We start from the raw sequence: 17,751 nt of genomic DNA on the forward strand, positions 1-17,751 counted from the left end.
TTCAACAAATTATATTCTTTTGTCCCCCTTTGAAAACCAATAAAAACACATTTTGATGCTCTTGGATCAAATTTCCTTCTATTTCTTGACAAAGTGCTAGCATAACATAAATAACCAAACACCTTTAATCCATTAAAATCTGCATCAGTTTTGAAAAGCATTTCATGAGGAGAATAATAGTTTAAAACAGGTGTGGGAAGCATGTTTATAATATGTGCAACATGTATCACAGAATATGGCCAATAAATTTTGAGTAAATGAGATTGTATCATAAGAGCTCTTGCTACATCTAATAAATGACCATGTTTCCTTTCAACTATACTATTTTGTTGTGGAGTATTGACACATGATCTTTGATGTATTATTCCTTTACTGACAAAAAAATTAGTCATGAAAAATTCAATTCCATTATGACTTCTTATTATTTTTATTGTTGTCTCCAACTGTGTTTGAACAAAAATAACAAAATTTTCCAAAACCTTAACAACTTCAGATTTTTGTTTCAAAAGAAAAATCCATGTGTACCTCAAATAGTCATCAACTATGGTCAAGAAATATTTATGACCATGAATTGATGGTATTGAGTATGGTCCCCAAACATCTACATGAATCAAATCAAAACATTTATTTGATTTAGATGTACTAATAGGAAAAGAAAGTCTTTTTTGCTTTGCAAAATGATAAACATCACAAACAAAAGATTTGTTATATTTAACAAAAAGAAGTTTATTCTCGATAACATCAATACATTTATATAAAATATGACCTAATCGAAAATGCTAAAGGGTTTATAGATCACTAGCACTGACATTAACAGTATTGATGATGTGTGTAGATTCAAGGGGCTTAATTTGAAATTTCTGGTAAGATGGGATCCTGAGTATATAAAGTCTATCTTGCATCTTAGCATAACCAATTATTTTCAAGGATTTTTGTCTTGAATGTGACAACCATTAGAATCAAAGGTAAGAATACAAGATAGTTTATCAATCAATTTTGTTACCGAAAGAAGATTAAAAGTGAAGCAAGGAATATACAAAACATTGTTTATGACATGATTTTGATTGAGAAAAACACTTCCAGAATAATTTGAAATGACTTGATTTCCATTTGGTAATTTGACATAAATAAGATCAATTTGATGATATGAAGTGAAGTAAGTTAAGGATGAACAAATGTGATCAGTAGCACCACTATCAATAATCCAATAACTAAAAGAAGAAATAAAGTTATTACGAGTTTGTGTTGTCATGTTGGAAGGAATAACAGAGACTTGACTAGAAACATTGCCACTGGATTTGACATGTTGTAAAAGAGCTAACAATGTTTGATACTGGTCAGGAGTAAAACCAATTTGTTGAGACTCCACTTCTGACTTTGAACCTTCATGATTCTGCTTATTATTGTTAAAATTTGTATTGTGAAAGGCTGCATGAATCTGATGATGATTCTGATTTTTAAATTTGAAATGAGGTGGAAAACCACATTTTTTATAGCATGCATCAATGGTATATTCTGTCTTTCCACAATAACTGCAAATTTTGGAAGTATATTTTCTTCCATATCCACCACCTATGCCATAGGTTGTAGCATTGTTTTTATAACCTCATTTGCTAGTAGCAATCATTGCCTTGGATTGATAGCCAAAAACTTGTCTCTCTTGTTGTGTAATGAGAGAGTAAACTCTATTCAAGGATGAATTATCTGATGAACTAACATGGTAAGGTGAACAAAGATCTTGTGAGGGATCAACAACTTCACCCATAGATAAATGTAGCAACCAGAGCTCTAATCAGAGCTCTGATACCATCTTACGAAGTGGACTTTAAGCCTAACTCAACCCCATAAAAATGACTCATGGGGTGAGGTTTGCACCCACTTATATACAATGAAATGCCCTAATCTCTAGTCGATGTGGGATCTCCAACACAACCCCCTCATGCCGAGAGTGACAGCTCGTGCGTGGGATAACATATTATAGGTGGTCCAATAACGACTCGATAACGGGTGGCCTGATAAGCCCAACAAACACTCGCTAGGATAGGCTCAAAATGGCTCTGATACCATATTATGAAATAGAACAGAGATGAATAAAAGAGAACAAAGATGAACAAAAGAGTAAAAGGAAGGTAAAGGATATGAGAATGAATATCTCTTTTTATTGTTATTCAAATCAAAACAAATGGTCTGAATATATACAAGTAGTACACTCATTCTAGGTTTAACTAAAGAGGGAAAGAATCAATAATTAAATATTAGAATCATAACACATAAAGAAAAAATAAAGGTTATTCACCTCTATAAAGATAAACAACTGATAATTAGAAAAGACATCCAATTATTCTCCTCTATAAAGAGAAACAATTGATAATTAGAAAAGACACTCAATTAATATTAGGATCCTTCTATAACTCTGGTATTCGTATCCTTTAATAAACATAGATAGAGACATGAGATTAATACTTTCTCCAAGATCTAATAATGTTTTACCCACTGTAAAATTTCCTATTGTGACTGGCAAGGTAAAACTCTCAGGATCTTTAGATTTCTATGACAAAGATTAATGAATGATGGCACGACATCCTGCTTCTAATTCCACAATCCCTTGCTCCTTTAATCTTCTCTTTTTGGTCAACAAATCCTTCATAAATCTAGCATAACTGAGCATCTGTTCCAAAGCCTCCGTAAAATAAATATTTATCTTCAATTGTTTCAGAATTTCACAAAATCTGATAAAATGTTATTCTATATTCTTCCTTGAGGGAGCACGTGGATAAGGTAAATCTAGGATTGAAGCACTCTTTTTTTATATTCTCACTTTTTTCTTTTTTTCTGTTCTTCCTGTACACTCTTTTTCTTTCTCCTTTTATTCCCCCCCTCACTCACAATTTTTTTTTCCTCAATTTTTTTTTCTCCTCATCAACAATCAAATTATCACCAATCTCCTTTCCTATAACTATTTCACTCCTAGTAGTGACTAACTTACATTACTCCTTGGATTTCTTCAACCGTTGGACAATTTGTCCGATTTGTGTATCCAAACTTTGAACAACAACGTCAAAGTTCTTTTGGTTGGGCAATGATGTTTGCATGAATTTCTCCAAGGCATCCTCCAATTTGCTTATTCTCTCTTAGGATGAAAGATATAGTGGTTGTCGTTGTTAAAAGGGGCCTTGCTTAAAACTTGATTTTGATTGCTTCTCCAACCTTGAGGATAATTATTATTGTTGGAGAACCCATCTCGCTTTCCTTGATTGATGAATTAATTTTATAAGCACACTTCCAAAAGTCACACTTTATTGGTTAACTCTGACTTTGAGAAGATTGCACAACTTATAATTATTGTGACAATTTAGTCATTTGTGCAGTAAATGTTTTGAGTTGTTGTGTCAGAATTTGGTTCTAAGCCAAAAAGTGTGTTTGAAGTATTATGATTCAACATCCCATTCTTTGGCTCATTTTCACTATCATTTTGGGCTTGATACTATGTGGATGTCATTGCCTCAATAAAATAAAATAAAATCTATACATATATATAATGGGGATTCCCCCATAACTGTTTTTGATATATATATAAAAAATTAATTTTATTTTTAGTTATTTTTGTAATTTTGTAAATATTAAAACAATTATCAGAATGAAGTTTTTGAATGTAAAACAATTTTGAATTTAGTTTTTTTTAAATATATCTTTATTTTTTCAGTTTTCACTTACAGTTTCTTTTCAATTTGAATTTATATGTGGAATTTTTATCATCGTTTTTCTCTCCTTCTTTCTCACTTTATCTCTTTTGTTCATATCACTTTCATTAGATAAAAAGATTCATTCTTCAAGATAAGAGTAAAAAGAAGAGCATGCATCCCACGTTAGTGAATATAAGTTTCTTTTCTTGATTGTTTAATTGTTAATGTTACTCATTTTTATCATTTTAATTTTTTTATTCTGCTTTTCATTTTCGTACACCAAAGGCGGAATACAGATCATTCAGATTGCACAAGTACAGAGACACCATTGTTGATGTGGACATCGACGGGGAGGATGAATGCGTTTTGAATATGACATTCTTGCTGAGAGAGGAAAGGGGTTAGAAAATAAATATTTTCTTAAGGTTTGTTATGGAGTTTCTCATCTTATTTTTCTTATTTTTTTTTATTATATTTCTCTTTTTTAGTTTTATGTTAGTAACAACAAATCAAAATTAGTGATTCACAATAATGATACAAGAATGATGACGTGATTTATTTAAAGTACAAAGTTAACTTGACATCATTGTTGATGTGGGCATCGACGGGAGGATGAATGCGTTCTAAACATTCTTGCGGAGAAGAGGAAAGGGATTAGAAAATAAATATTTTCTTAAGATTTGTTACGGAGGTTCTTATCTTAATATTCTTTTTTTTTCTTTTCATTATTATATTTCTCTTTTTTAGTTTTATGTTAATAACAACAAATCAAAATTAGTGATTCACGAAAATGATAATTGTTGTAAGTTTCAGAGTTATCTTGACATCATTGTTGATGTGGGCATATAAGGAGAGGATAAATGCGTTTTGAATACGACATTCTTGTAGAGAAGAGGAAAGGAATTAGAAAATAGGTTTGTTACAGAGTTTCTCATCTTATTCTTCTTCTTTTTTCTTTTCATTATTATATTTCTATTTTTTAGTTTTATGTTAGTAACAACCAATTAAAATTGGTTATGTTTATTGTGTTATAAATTTAAATTTGTTTAATATATTTTTTTATTGCAACTTAATTATTAAAATAATAGGTTGAAATTCATAAATGATGAGAGAAAATATTTCTATCTGATTTTTACTTAATGATATTTGATATTTAAAATATATGATGAATAATACACATAATAATATATAATATAATAATAATAATAAAAATGCAGATACACAGATTTTTTGGAGATTGGATGCAGTTACTAATTCATGATCTGACATGTACAAAATGAAAACTTCATTCTCGATTCTACAAGAATTTTTATGAAAGCCTTTCATTTGCTTCTCTTCGATGGAAGTTTGATTTTCCCATAATATATCCTCATTTTTGGCCTAATTCTTCTTTTGATGATTAATTCAACCTCTGATCAAAAAGATATATCTTGGTTCTATTTTATCTCTTCAACAAGTTTAGTAATGAGCATAACGACCCTATTGTTCCGATGGAGAGAAGAACCTATGATTGCCTTTTCGGGAAATTTACAAACGAACAATTTCAACGAAATCTTTCAATTTCTTATTTTACTATGCTCAACTCTATGTATTCCTCTCGCTAAAGCAGCCTCTGTTTTCACTAGTATATTTATAAAAAAATTATAAGAAACAATGAAAATTAGAAATGCAAAACAATTGCTTTCGTTAATATCAAATAAAAATACTCTCACACATTTTCATACCAAAACTCACATATAAAATAAAATAACCTCAATTTCTAATCACTCTCTACACTCAATTTTTTACTTTTCAATTTCGACTCATCGAACTCATACAAAATTATTTATGTATGTTAAATTTCTATCATCGTAAAAATTAAGTAAAAAAAAATGCAGATACAGAAACTCAATCGTAACTGTGTTTCCACTAGTATTTATAATTAATATAATATATAATGAGATATTCTATTAGATATATATTTTAATCTGTAACAAAAAATATAAAAAATATCTCATTTACTATATTATGTTAATTTATAACCATTTTTATTTTGGGGTTAACTGTAAAAGCAGTATATATATATATATATAATTTAATGTATAATCAATAATAAAATAGAAAAATGTTTTATAAAAAATCTCATAGATATAGATAATTAAGCCTATAAGGTAAAAGAAGAACATAGTGTAAACGACACCTGCTTTGTCGTTTGATATCATATTTCAAAGGCTCATAAGAATGCCTGCTAGACAGTCGACACGCCAGATCTGCAAATCGGAAAATTCAGAGCGCCGTTGAAAACCGCCGTCTACGGCGGTCAAAACTTGCCTCTGCATCCTCTTTGTTGAGAAGCAGGAGTTTCACTGGGCTTATTTCTCTTTGTTGAAAACATCGAACCCAGCACCAAAACGAAACGTCAAAAACTCGAGTTCCCAATGGAAGAGTTGGAGCAGTGGAAGGAACAATTTTCTCACTTGTCGAATCTGGCCATGGATCGTCTTCGAGAGGTTCCACCGAATCAGCTTTACGTTGCTGCTGCCATCGCGATTTTCACAACGCTGCTTCTTTTCTCTGGTGAGTTCGCGTTATCGTCTAATTCTTACTCTTCTAATCGATCAATAGTGTTCATTGTTGGATTGTGTTTGTAGTACGTTTGTTGAAGCGCGCGAAGTCAAACACCGTTGTGTTGACGGGGCTCAGTGGGAGTGGAAAAACTGTTCTTTTCTATCAGGTATTTGCTCCAAATCACAATCATAGTTTAGTTTGTGGCTTGGTTTGGTTTGGTTTGGTTATTCTGAAAATTAGAAAAAAATTAGGTTTTGCTCTCGGTGAAGAGGATTGAGACCTAGGTTAGGTCATTGTTGACATTTTTTCAAATGCATAGCCCGGTACCTTCATCATTAGTTTTAAATTTTAGTAATGATACCAACATGGTGTGAGACGGTTGATAGATAACCTTTGTCATTTAAGTATGTGGTTAGGATCTTTCAAGTTTGTGTGCATGAAAAATATTTTTTGAGACAATTGGAAGAGGTCAGATCCTTAAATGTATCTCAGTACCTTGAGTTTTTTTGGTGTTCCTAAAATGATTTTTTTGTGTGCCTAAAATGAATTTTGTGTAACATTTGAGTGGTATTACAAGTTGGGATATAATCAGACTCCTTGGGAAGTGTTAGCTTTTCTTTGTATTAACATTTTTCATACTAACATAATGTTATTGACTCGCTTTTCATGCCTACTGCAGCTTAGGGATGGCTCTACTCATGAGGGTACTGTTACATCCATGGAGCCTAATGAAGACACTTTTATTCTTCACAATGAGGAAACAAGGGTAACATTTTAGCTTCCCACACTTGAATACTTGCTTGAATTACAAGATTAAGCTGTTTTTTTAAGATGCAACAAATTGGGCTTCTCATCTTCATAAAAAGAGGATATTTACCTTTAGTTGTTATATTGGAGATCTCACATCGACAATTAGGAAACAAGGATAACATTGTAGCTTCCCACACTAGAATACTTTCTTGAATTACAGGATTAAGCTGTTTTTTTAAGATGCTTGCTTGAAATTGAGTTAGATTTAAATTCACTTCTTAATTGTTAGAAGAAACTTGTTTGGGACGTAATTTTTGTTTGTTGATTGTGGAATCGGACAATAGAATAGAACAAATATTGTCTTATGTTTTTTTTTTTTTGACAGAAGGGCAAGATAAAACCTGTTCATATTGTTGATGTTCCTGGCCATTCTCGGCTTCGACCCAAACTGGATGAGTACTTGCCTCAAGCGGCTGGGATAGTTTTTGTGATTGATGCTTTGGACTTTTTACCAAACTGTCGAGCTGCTTCAGAGTAATTCCTTCCTCTGATTAGTTGCTAGATTATCATCTTTATATTATTATCTACAACTTTTTGTCAATATTAGCAAGCACTAATAAGCCATGATGGAACATATCAACAACATACTCAAGATATTTTAGCATTATGATATTAAATAACTGATATTTTTTTACTCTTCGTGAGGAAGATGTGAGTAAAGCAGATACCAGGATACTAACATTGTCTTTTTACTTTTAGGTATCTGTATGATCTATTGACGAAAGGAAGTGTTGTGAGGAAGAAGATTCCAGTGCTTATTCTCTGCAACAAAACAGACAAAGTCACTGCTCATACAAAAGAGTTTATCCGAAGACAGATGGAGAAGGAAATGTATGCCTTAAAAGTCCCAAATCTTATCTCTATTCACTTTATCTATCACCAACTACTGTATGATTTCGTTTGATTGTCCAGTTGATAATATTTGTGCGCTCTCTCTGTGTCGGATGGAACATATACACATTAATATGTTAATGCTGTTATCGTGATTGGTTCTCTCTGTGTTGGATGGAACATATACACATTCATATGTCAATGCTGTTATTGTTGATTGGTTCATATTGAAGAAGTATCTTCTATTTCCTTTTAATTACTCTAATCTTTTGAGTTTCATTCACATTCTTATATTTGTGCTCTCAATCAACTGATCAGTTTATTGAAATGTGCATTTTTATTTATTTTTAATATATGATAACCTGATTATTTTCATGATTTCACCGTCAATTCTATTGTTGACTCTTGATATATATTTTCCAGAGACAAATTGAGGGCATCAAGAAGTGCGATATCAGATGCTGACATTGCAAATGAGTTCACCCTGGGGGTACCGGATGAGCCATTTTCTTTTACCCAGTGCTCTAACAAAGTAACAGCTGCAGATGCTTCTGGTTTAACTGGGGAAATATCTCAGCTGGAAGAGTTTATCAGAGAACATGTAAAGCAATAAGCTAGATATTGCGTTTAAAGCTCACGGATTTTGGTTGAGTTAGTGAATGGGTAGTGTTGTTTATCTTGGTTGGTACTTATTCTAAGTGCTGTCTGGCTTAAAAGAGAAAAAGGATTTTGGGGTGTTTGGTTGGAGTTGGAACCAAACGAGGATTTATTTCATTGTAAGTTCTGGTAAATTGATAGGATTATAATTTTTCGTATAATGGTATCGGTACTTGTATTTACTTTATCTACTTTTTACTGTTCTCTGCCTCAACTTTATTTCATAACTTTGGAGCCCCATGTCCTCAAATTTATTTCATATTCTTCCGGCTATTATTCTCCTTTGGTCACTTTACTTTGGGTTACATAACCAAGAAAATTTACTAGGGTGTCGTACCGGCAGATGCATAAGGATTAAGCCATTAATTTCTGTTGATGAAAACACATGCATAAGGATGTGGTAGGCACCCAAAAACTGGTTAATTCTTCTATCCTAACCACAATAGTTGCTTTATATATATGTTTTGTTTTCTCGTCCAATAGCAACTTCTTGGAGGCATGTGGAAAATGCTTGTAGTTGGAATTTTAGTGTTTTTTACACATTTTGTTTTCTCATCGAGTAATAACATTCATCCTCTTTAGAGGACTTCTCTCCCCGGCTGTGGCAAGTAGCACTGCTGCATACAATCTTCAGGATCTTGCATATAAAAACGTTGCATGTTAACTAACATATTTGGTATGAAATCAGTAATTTGTCTTTTGATAACAAAAAATCAATTACTAATACTTTCACATTCATGTTTTGTTATATTATGCATAATATGCAAGCAGTATTGATCATTGATTCTTTTATTGATATTATTTACTTTATCAACTAATTTTAGGGTTAAAGGGAAGTTCATTAAGAATATTTTTTGTGACATTATTTATCACTACTTTAAAGCGAGTAAATGAAAAGTAACTAATTTTAATTGTTGATGAGAAAATCAATTATTGATATTTTAATCGATTCATGATTTGTTATAGAATGCTCATATTTATTCATTTCTCATATTTTAAAACAGCATGCAGATGGAATAAATTACATTCGTAGTTAGCAGATTTATTATATTAAAATACAGTGTTGATTAGAGTTGCTTATTATTACAATTTGAAGGGTTTATTTTACCCACAGATCTACTTTAAGACGTGGACTTCGTACAAATCACTTTCAAACGTAACAAAACTAAGGAAATAAGTTATCACTGTTCGTCCAAAAAATTAGGGTGATAATCAAAAGTGAAAGTATAACTGGTGTTCAAGGAAGACGTCATTAGAAAAATACTTGGAATTTTACATTGTCATATAATCACAAATTATAATATGAATTTATTAATTTTAATAGTAACTACTTTAAAAAGCCATCTTCATTACAATTTCTTATAAATGAACAAAATAATTTTGTTTATATTACGATCACCTGAAAATTTAACTCGTGTAATTTCTTTGAAGAATCATATTGACATAGCTAGGCAGATGCTATTAACATACTTACTGAATACTAAAAAAGAACAGCACTTTTTGTAACATTTTACTGGGGTTGATTTGATCAATATAGAAGAATATTGTAGAAGGTTTATCTCGGATAGAAGATACCATAAACATGGTTAGAGTAGAGCAGAGAAGTTTCATGTATTCAATCTGAAGTTACAAACACATGCCACACAAATCTGCTTTAGCCATGTAGAAGGCAGCTCTAGTCCGATGACTGCCCATGAATGTATCATCACCGTACAAACTGACAGGACCCAGGAAACAATTTTGACAACCACAAGTGTTTCAACTTCACTATCAAAGCAAAGACTGCATAGCATGGAATGTGCACTACACCCACACCTAAGTACCTAAAAGTACCACAAGAGAGCGAGATAAATATCATCATCTGAATGCCTAAATTAATCTCATTACCTAGTGCTGCATTTGGTAACATGTAAGATAAACATGCAATGTTACATGATAATATTGCTTGTAAGATTGTCATATTTGAAGACTTAAACCAAAATTTCATAACCAAATTTCTAGTTTCGTTGTCAGCATCCCCTCATAAGTAATGTTGTTTCACATATGAAGGGGTAATCTTATGTCAATTAGTGTTAAAGTTAAATTTAAATTTCACAGATTCTATTTGAGTTGTGATGATGCACTGAATTTAAGAACACATACCATAAGGCTGCATATGGGGATGACAAGTCAAGGAAAGGATAAGGCCACCTGGAAAAACGGATAGAAAATTATAAACAGAATTGTGTCAAGTGAAAAGCAACATCAGAAAATGGGATACTGGCTTTTACCATAGTGAAACACAAGCATGGATGATCCACTGAAAAAGCACAAACATAGACGTCCACAAAACAAAATATGCAAATCGGAACACCGGAAATCTCTGCATGTGTTAAGAAAGAAGTTAGTAGGTACGTAATGAGAAATGACATGAGCAAACAAATAAAACACAATAAAAAATCACCATGCAATTCAATAATGCTTCACCGAGGAGGAATACAGCGTTTAGGGAGTGTAGACAAACATCCATCTGCAAATTGAGAAGTGCAAGCATTAGGATTCTTTTATGAAAATATCTTCTGAGTAGCAGAGGACCAGCCTATTCTATCAGAACCAAAATCCCATTCAACTTTCTTTGGCTTCGTTAAGGTATTTCAAAACAACCACACCTATTAGTTACATATTTCGTGAGGTAATCAATGTTTACCACATGCAGAAAAGCACAAATCCTTTGATGCTAATTACATGTAGCATGTGCCAGTTGAATATCCTATAAATAAAAGACAAAACAACTACAAGCAAAATTTTAATGATTTTTTTAACAAAACTGTTCCCTCACATTTAAGGAAAATATGATACAGCTGGGATAGATATGATGAGTTGCAAACTTGCGACAGGACAACAGACTCATTAGTAATATCAATAATTTCCAGAAGTGTTATAACAAAAATGAAACTATAAAGGAAAGGCCAAACATTCTCCAAAAGTTTTATTAGTATATTAAGTATAACTTTCTTTACCAAAAGATAAAATGGCAGACCAGGGACAGGATCAATAATACTCACAAATTCCAGACGGAAATCCTTGCCTGTCATAAATGGATAAAGGACTAGCCAGAATACAATGTCGGTGAGCACCACAGCACCTCCACTAGTCTATATATTAAAAAGAAAATGAAAACAAATCAGTAGATTGCCTAGTTCAACCAATCAATAACACAATGATAATCAAATGCAAGTGTTTAATTTTTTTTACAGCATGCAATAGTGTTGAATTAAGTAGCATAAAAGGAGCGAGGCGAGAGGAACAAGAAGACATTATAAAAAACACACAACTTTGACAGAGAGATTGCATCAGAGGCTTTTACAAACTTATGATCGTTGAGTGTACCTTCATCTGCAAATTTATATTTTAATACATTTTTTTAACACTTTTCTCTAAAAATTAAATAGGTAACTGGGACTTTCAAACTATAACTTAAATGATTAATTAGCTATCTGGGTAAGGATAGCTTACTACTACAATGGACATTTAGCAGAATTCCTTTTCAGCCATGACGGATCAAATATTATTACACTAGGAACTTTCTTATCCAATCGTGTTCTTGACAGAAAACATTTAGAAAGAAAAGAGGGAAAGAGCAACTAAGAGACAAGAAAAACAATTCTCTATAGATGCTCAATCTGTTAAACAAATTTAGTAAAACAACACAGAGGGTGTGTATAAACAATTCTGTCCCATAATAAGTTTTAGTTGGTGAAACACCCTAAAAATGTTTGGTAGAGACAATACATGCATATAAAGGATGTTGACTACCTAAAATGCCAATAAAACAAGTTTCTCAAAAAACTCTCCAGGCTATATAATCAAATATTTTACAGTGTCATGATTAATTTTGAAAAAATTCTATTTGGCTCTTTGTAAAAGCCAGTTTAAAAATGTTATTTGGCAATCCATGCTTTCTCCATCTCAAACAGATAAACTTTTCTAAGATAACCCTGATTACTTTTCAAATTCACATACCTGAAAAATTATTTGAAAAATATAACCCCATACACTAGCAATATTTCGAGTGTGAGGCTCCTGATAGGTATTGGAATTCTTATACAGGTTAGGCAATTCTGGAGTACCATCAAGTGTAGGAGCCACATAAGTGCCTTGTTCTTGTTCAGTATCCAAATCTGCCCGATTGACTGTGTTGCCATCAATTGTTTTGTGTTTATAGAAACATCCATATATGGAGATACAAGACCCAAACTGAAAGTGAAATTAAGAGCAGAAGTCACTTGGAGAAGGAATAAAATCAAAATAAGAGAAAGAAAAGTTGACTGACAGGTTCAAATTTTTTTCCTAAGGAGCATATAAACCTGTAACTCAGAATGTATTATAACCCAACTGGAACAAGTTCCACCCTAAACTCAAAAAAGTTGCAATTTCATTATAATATCAGAAGATGAGTTAGAGATGATAAGTGTTATTACCCCAAAGTAAATAGTGACCAAAGTAAATGTCCACCTGTTCAACACCAAAGAAGTAATCAGCATATTTCTAGCCAACTAATCAAGAAAAAAGATTAAGACAATGATGTTTTATCATAAAAGTCAATCAGGTAATCATTTTCTTCAAACATACACTCTTTCATCACACGGGTCTGGAATACTCCAATACATGCAATATATATGTGCTTTCAGATCAACGCTCTTCAATGTTGACTTATTAGATTAACTCAAATCTTCTGTCCCCAATGCTATCCCCAAATAAAATACTTCCAATTATGCACAAAAAGAGGTATACATTTAAGAGAAGTGTTCATTTCTCACTTAGTTGGCAGCATTTTAAAGAGGATATATGATTGAGGTGCAGAGAAGGAACAGAAGAATTGAATCCAGACCAGTTTTGTTGATAGAAAACTGAAATTTGAGATTTAAGCACACTAATTAAACAGAAAATTAGAGCAGAAGTTGTCCCAGGGTTGTAACAAATTCTAAATAGAATAACTCTATCCAAAGCTATGAAGCGAGGATACAAACATAGACATGACAGTACTTATAATTTCCAAAAATAGGTCGATGTGTGTATATATACATTGAACATTATGAATTATTTAAATTGACAATCAAGATTATTTTCAAAATGATCTATAAAAAGTTAGTTAAATATAACTATAAAATACATTATTTCCTAACACAAAAACAGAACTAATTAATCCATCTAAAATCTAAAAAGTGAAAAAAGGATTTAATTCATTTAAGACACTTCACTCCCTTATTGATTACCATTATTGAAAAAGATATCCTCTAAGTTAAATTCATCTAAAGACAAATTTAAATAGTGAAGGAGAAACACCAAATGTAAATGTGAAATAGACGGTTTATGTTTTCAGAGAAATAGAACCCTACACAATAGGTTTCTTACTTTCCAACTTGTTAAATAAATCAATGTATATGCCTTCATTAACATTGTATTGGAACCATGTTGGACTATATCTAAAGAGTGTCGAAAAAAATGTTTTTCCAAATTTGACACTTTAGCAACTCGTAGAGGTGTCCTTTGTCGGATAGGGAGACACGACATTGAAGAGCTGAGCTTCATAGGTTCAAAGAACTTCCAACTAGAAAATGTTCTTTAAAAGCCCCACCAGTTGCTCCAAAGTAACTAATAAATAAATGAATATACAAGTCACTAGCTTGCTATTGAGGTAGCAATAAAAGATAACTTCAAACAAGTTTGTTCATAACTTATTTAGCCCATATCATCGCTATAGTTGCATCAAGACTAGAATAGATAGGATATGTGAATGTAAGCTTACTGAGTGTAGAAGTAAAATATACCACCTCCATCAGCAACCACATTGGTAGTGAGCAAAGACAAAAGCACAACAAAAGAAAATATCCTGTAAGCAAGCAGCCATGCAGGATGAATTCCTTTAAGGCATGTATTCCATGCCTCATCCTCGTAAAGAGTCCCAGCTGTTTCTCTCTGCCTTTCTCTTCTCTCATTCCTTGGTTTACTGAATTCTTCATACTTCCATATCAAAAATGATGCTAGGCCCATAGTCATTACAATAAATAGTGCACATAGGAAGAACCTCCAATTCAACCAATAACTTGGGAGAGTAGTATCTGGCGGCAGTGCCATAGTGGATTGCCCACTATGGCTGCAGGGATCTGTTAATAATATTAAGAAACTGGTGAGTTACTTATAATTTCTTTGCTTAATAAGTTCCTTCAATTTCTTAATCTTTTATGCACTCAGTTAAGAGTGGATACGACAGTGATGATGATAAAATGATTAAACATCCGTTATAAGTTAAAAACAACTTTTTGACAAAATATACGAGAAAACTTAATTCATTAACTAATTTTAACTTCTTAAATAATCTTCATTTTTTTCTTCTTTTTAATATCTTCTCTTACAAGAGGTAAATTTATCCTGACAAGGCCTATGTTATTAACAACAACAGAGACAATACAACCACTCCCTCTCAGCAGAAAAACATCACAAGAGTTAATTGGGTACTGGGTGCATTAGAATGATAGAGAAGAGAGTAGAGACAGCTCCTAGTCCACTCCACACAAATTTTTGAAAAATAATGGGAATTTAGTCAGAAACACGTGAAGTTCTCATCTTATAAAGTTCCTCACAACAGGGTAAAACAAAAATGAAAACTTTAATATTATGAAGAAACAACACTAGCATCATCAAAGTACAACAGTAGCAGAATTTCATGCATTCAGAAAATTCAAAAAAAGAAAGAAAAAGAAGACAGAGTTAAACGAAAGAGTGACAGAGCAAAATTCGCCATTATTAACCTTAACGAGAAGTGTTAAAGTCAAGTGCAGGAAACAGAGATTAAGAAAATTGAGAACCCCTCCCATATCCCAAGCCAATAAACAGAGATTAACCTTACTATAAATTTTTCACGAAAAATCCAAAAAGTTTGATACTTTATCAAACTGAAGAGACGAAAAACTGATAACTGATTTCCAATTGAAAGAAACAGAACAATGGATAAATAAATAAGAAAAGAAGAGTAGAAGCACTCACAGAGAATTGAGAAGTAAAATTAGACGGCAGAGGCGTGATTTCTGAAAGAAGAAGAAGATGCTTTGCTTCTTCCTTTTATATGGGTACGTACCAGAAAATGAAGATAAATTAAGATTGATTTAATGAACCAACAAATTGATGTTATCAGAAAATTAACAGTGAGAAAGGAATTCAATGAATTGATTTTGATTAGCGAGTGGCTGATCCCAGTTTGTAGGTTTGGGATCAACCAAAATTCACTGGAAAACCTTTTCCTCTGCTCTTTACAATGCAATTTATTCACATATCTGTTTTAAGGATATGAGATAACATATATTTAAGGTTAGTTGCTTTTTCTTGACTTTTTTGTGTTTCCTCATTTTTCTGTTGAAAAAAAATCTTACATTTTAAGATGGTTACGATTCTTTTTGGATAAAAAATATTAATTAATGTTTTGTAACGTAAATAAACAGAATGAGATACATTTTATGTTTTGAATTAATAGCAAATATTAAATACGTGTTTTAAAATTGAAAATAATATTATTTTGAAAATACAACACTATTTTAAATTCAAATTAAAAATTATACTTATAGTGAGATAAATAAATAAAAACATTTTAAGCTAAAATATAATTTATGAATATAAAAAATTGACTTACAAACCGTCTTATAAAGAGGAGGCTGAAGCGTGTGGTCGTTGGACTTCTTGAATTAAATAATAACTAAACAATCTGCTTTCGATATATTTATTTCGTAATAAATTAATTCAAAAATTTAAAATACTTTTGTATTGAAAGAGTTTTGTTATTATTTAGAAAGATAGAATATCATATTCTATTAGCACTCTTGATTTGTCAGTCACATCATTTCTTTATTTTATTTTAATAATATTTTTAAATCATAACACACAATCCACCATAGAAAATAAAAATAAAAAGTAGTGTAAAAACCGAAAATATTTAACTAAACTAAGTATATATGCGTTCTCATACTTATTACATTTTTTAAAAATTTTAAAAACTATTTTCTGTTATCATTGTTATATAGATGTTATATTTTTAAGTTTATAATAATTATAATGTTTTAAATTAATATATGATATAAATTTATAAATATTATTATATAAAACGAAAATATTAGAGTTCCATAATTTTATAATCTTATAACAATAATTATTTTTTCAATAAATTATTTCTAATTTATAAAAAGTAAAATTGTGTTAATGGATTTATTTATTAAATTATAAGTATATTTATTTTTAATAAATTCTTTGTTTTTTTAATTTAAAATTCTCTAAACTTTTAAAATTAATTTTTTAATTTAAAATAAATAATAAATTATTATTAAATTTGTTATATTTTAATATTATAAAGGATAAAATTGGAAACAAAATTTTTAAAAAAAAGAATCCATTATATATTAATGTAATTTTTGTATCGTGTACTTTTTTAATGGAAAGAATCATTTAAAATTAAAAAATAGTTATTTAAATGATAAAATTGTAAACAACTTTCATTATAAGAAAAAATATTTTAACCGGGTTTATTTTACATTACTCGAGAGTAAAACTTCCATTAAGTCATTTATCCAATGTTGCAGTTTTCTCCACTAAACCATCTCTGAAAAATGTGTTTCTCGGTGTTTTTTTAAACTTATGGAAAAGTCTTTCAAAACTCCTGTTAAATACCATGGGTTTTAGAACCTCTATAAAATACCATATGTTTCAAAACTTCCGTAAAATACCATGGGTTTCAAAACCTTCATAAAATACCATAGGTTTTATAACCTCTGTAAAATATCATGGGTTTCAAAACCTCCGGGAAATACCACAGGTTTCAAAACCTTCGTAAAATATCACATGTTTTAGAACCTCTATAAAATATCATAGGTTTAAAAACCTCCATAAAATATCATAAGTTTCAAAACATTCGTAAAATGTTGAAGAACATCAGTAGAATACTATAGGTTCCAAAACCTCCGTAAAAAATACCATAGGTTTCAAAACTACAAAAATTTATTTATTTTATTCATTTATCAATTAGGCATTCATGTGTTTTTTAAACCACAATTATTTACATCTATTGTATTTATTTATCTATGTTTATTGAAGTAATTTTTCAATAAATAAAACAAATAAATGGTTATAACATTCATCAATTAACAAGATATATCAAAATATATATAAAAGTATTACAAAATATATAAAGTAAACAAAT

General features: G+C 30.8%; 2 protein-coding genes across 3 annotated transcripts; one reads left to right on the top strand and one right to left on the bottom strand.

The window, feature by feature from the left end:
- Positions 1-5,834: 5,834 nt before the first annotated feature.
- Positions 5,835-8,715, top strand: LOC137810560 (uncharacterized). 2 transcript variants are annotated; one of them, XM_068611902.1, is made up of 6 exons: positions 5,835-6,239; positions 6,314-6,396; positions 6,910-6,996; positions 7,366-7,514; positions 7,740-7,871; positions 8,295-8,715. In XM_068611902.1, exons 1-6 carry the CDS (start codon positions 6,101-6,103, stop codon positions 8,482-8,484), a joined length of 780 nt encoding a protein of 259 aa, XP_068468003.1. In that variant the 5' UTR covers positions 5,835-6,100; the 3' UTR covers positions 8,485-8,715. The 2 variants fall into 2 exon arrangements, with proteins under 2 accessions (XP_068468003.1, XP_068468004.1); XM_068611903.1 differs by having other exon boundaries at positions 5,842-6,239; positions 7,369-7,514.
- A 1,310-nt stretch (positions 8,716-10,025) lies between these two features.
- Positions 10,026-15,911, bottom strand: LOC137810562 (uncharacterized). The gene is made up of 9 exons (XM_068611904.1): positions 15,555-15,911; positions 14,317-14,674; positions 12,989-13,022; positions 12,531-12,764; positions 11,573-11,662; positions 10,972-11,037; positions 10,799-10,890; positions 10,671-10,718; positions 10,026-10,351 (listed from the first exon to the last, which is right to left on the bottom strand). The coding sequence occupies exons 2-9, from the start codon at positions 14,643-14,645 to the stop codon at positions 10,234-10,236; spliced, it is 1,011 nt and encodes a 336-aa protein (XP_068468005.1). The 5' UTR covers positions 14,646-14,674; positions 15,555-15,911; the 3' UTR covers positions 10,026-10,233.
- Between the last annotated feature and the right edge of the window lie 1,840 nt (positions 15,912-17,751).

Source organism: Phaseolus vulgaris, chromosome 2 (assembly GCF_000499845.2).
Source record: "Phaseolus vulgaris cultivar G19833 chromosome 2, P. vulgaris v2.0, whole genome shotgun sequence".
Taxonomy (NCBI): Eukaryota; Viridiplantae; Streptophyta; class Magnoliopsida; order Fabales; family Fabaceae; genus Phaseolus; species Phaseolus vulgaris.

What these genes read in the sequence shown, in the direction of transcription:
- LOC137810560 (XM_068611902.1), top strand. Translation starts at nt 6,101, where the DNA reads ATGGAAGAGTTGGAGCAGTGGAAGGAACAATTTTCTCACTTGTCGAAT. An exon ending in AAACTGTTCTTTTCTATCAG is followed by an intron (nt 6,397 to 6,909) that starts GTATTTGCTCCA and finishes TGCCTACTGCAG; the next exon opens with CTTAGGGATGGCTCTACTCA. An exon ending in AGACAGATGGAGAAGGAAAT is followed by an intron (nt 7,872 to 8,294) that starts GTATGCCTTAAA and finishes TATATTTTCCAG; the next exon opens with AGACAAATTGAGGGCATCAA.
- LOC137810562 (XM_068611904.1), bottom strand. Translation starts at nt 14,645, where the DNA reads ATGGCACTGCCGCCAGATACTACTCTCCCAAGTTATTGGTTGAATTGG. An exon ending in TTTTTCAAATAATTTTTCAG is followed by an intron (nt 11,663 to 12,530) that starts GTATGTGAATTT and finishes TTTAATATATAG; the next exon opens with ACTAGTGGAGGTGCTGTGGT. An exon ending in AAGCATTATTGAATTGCATG is followed by an intron (nt 10,891 to 10,971) that starts GTGATTTTTTAT and finishes TAACACATGCAG; the next exon opens with AGATTTCCGGTGTTCCGATT.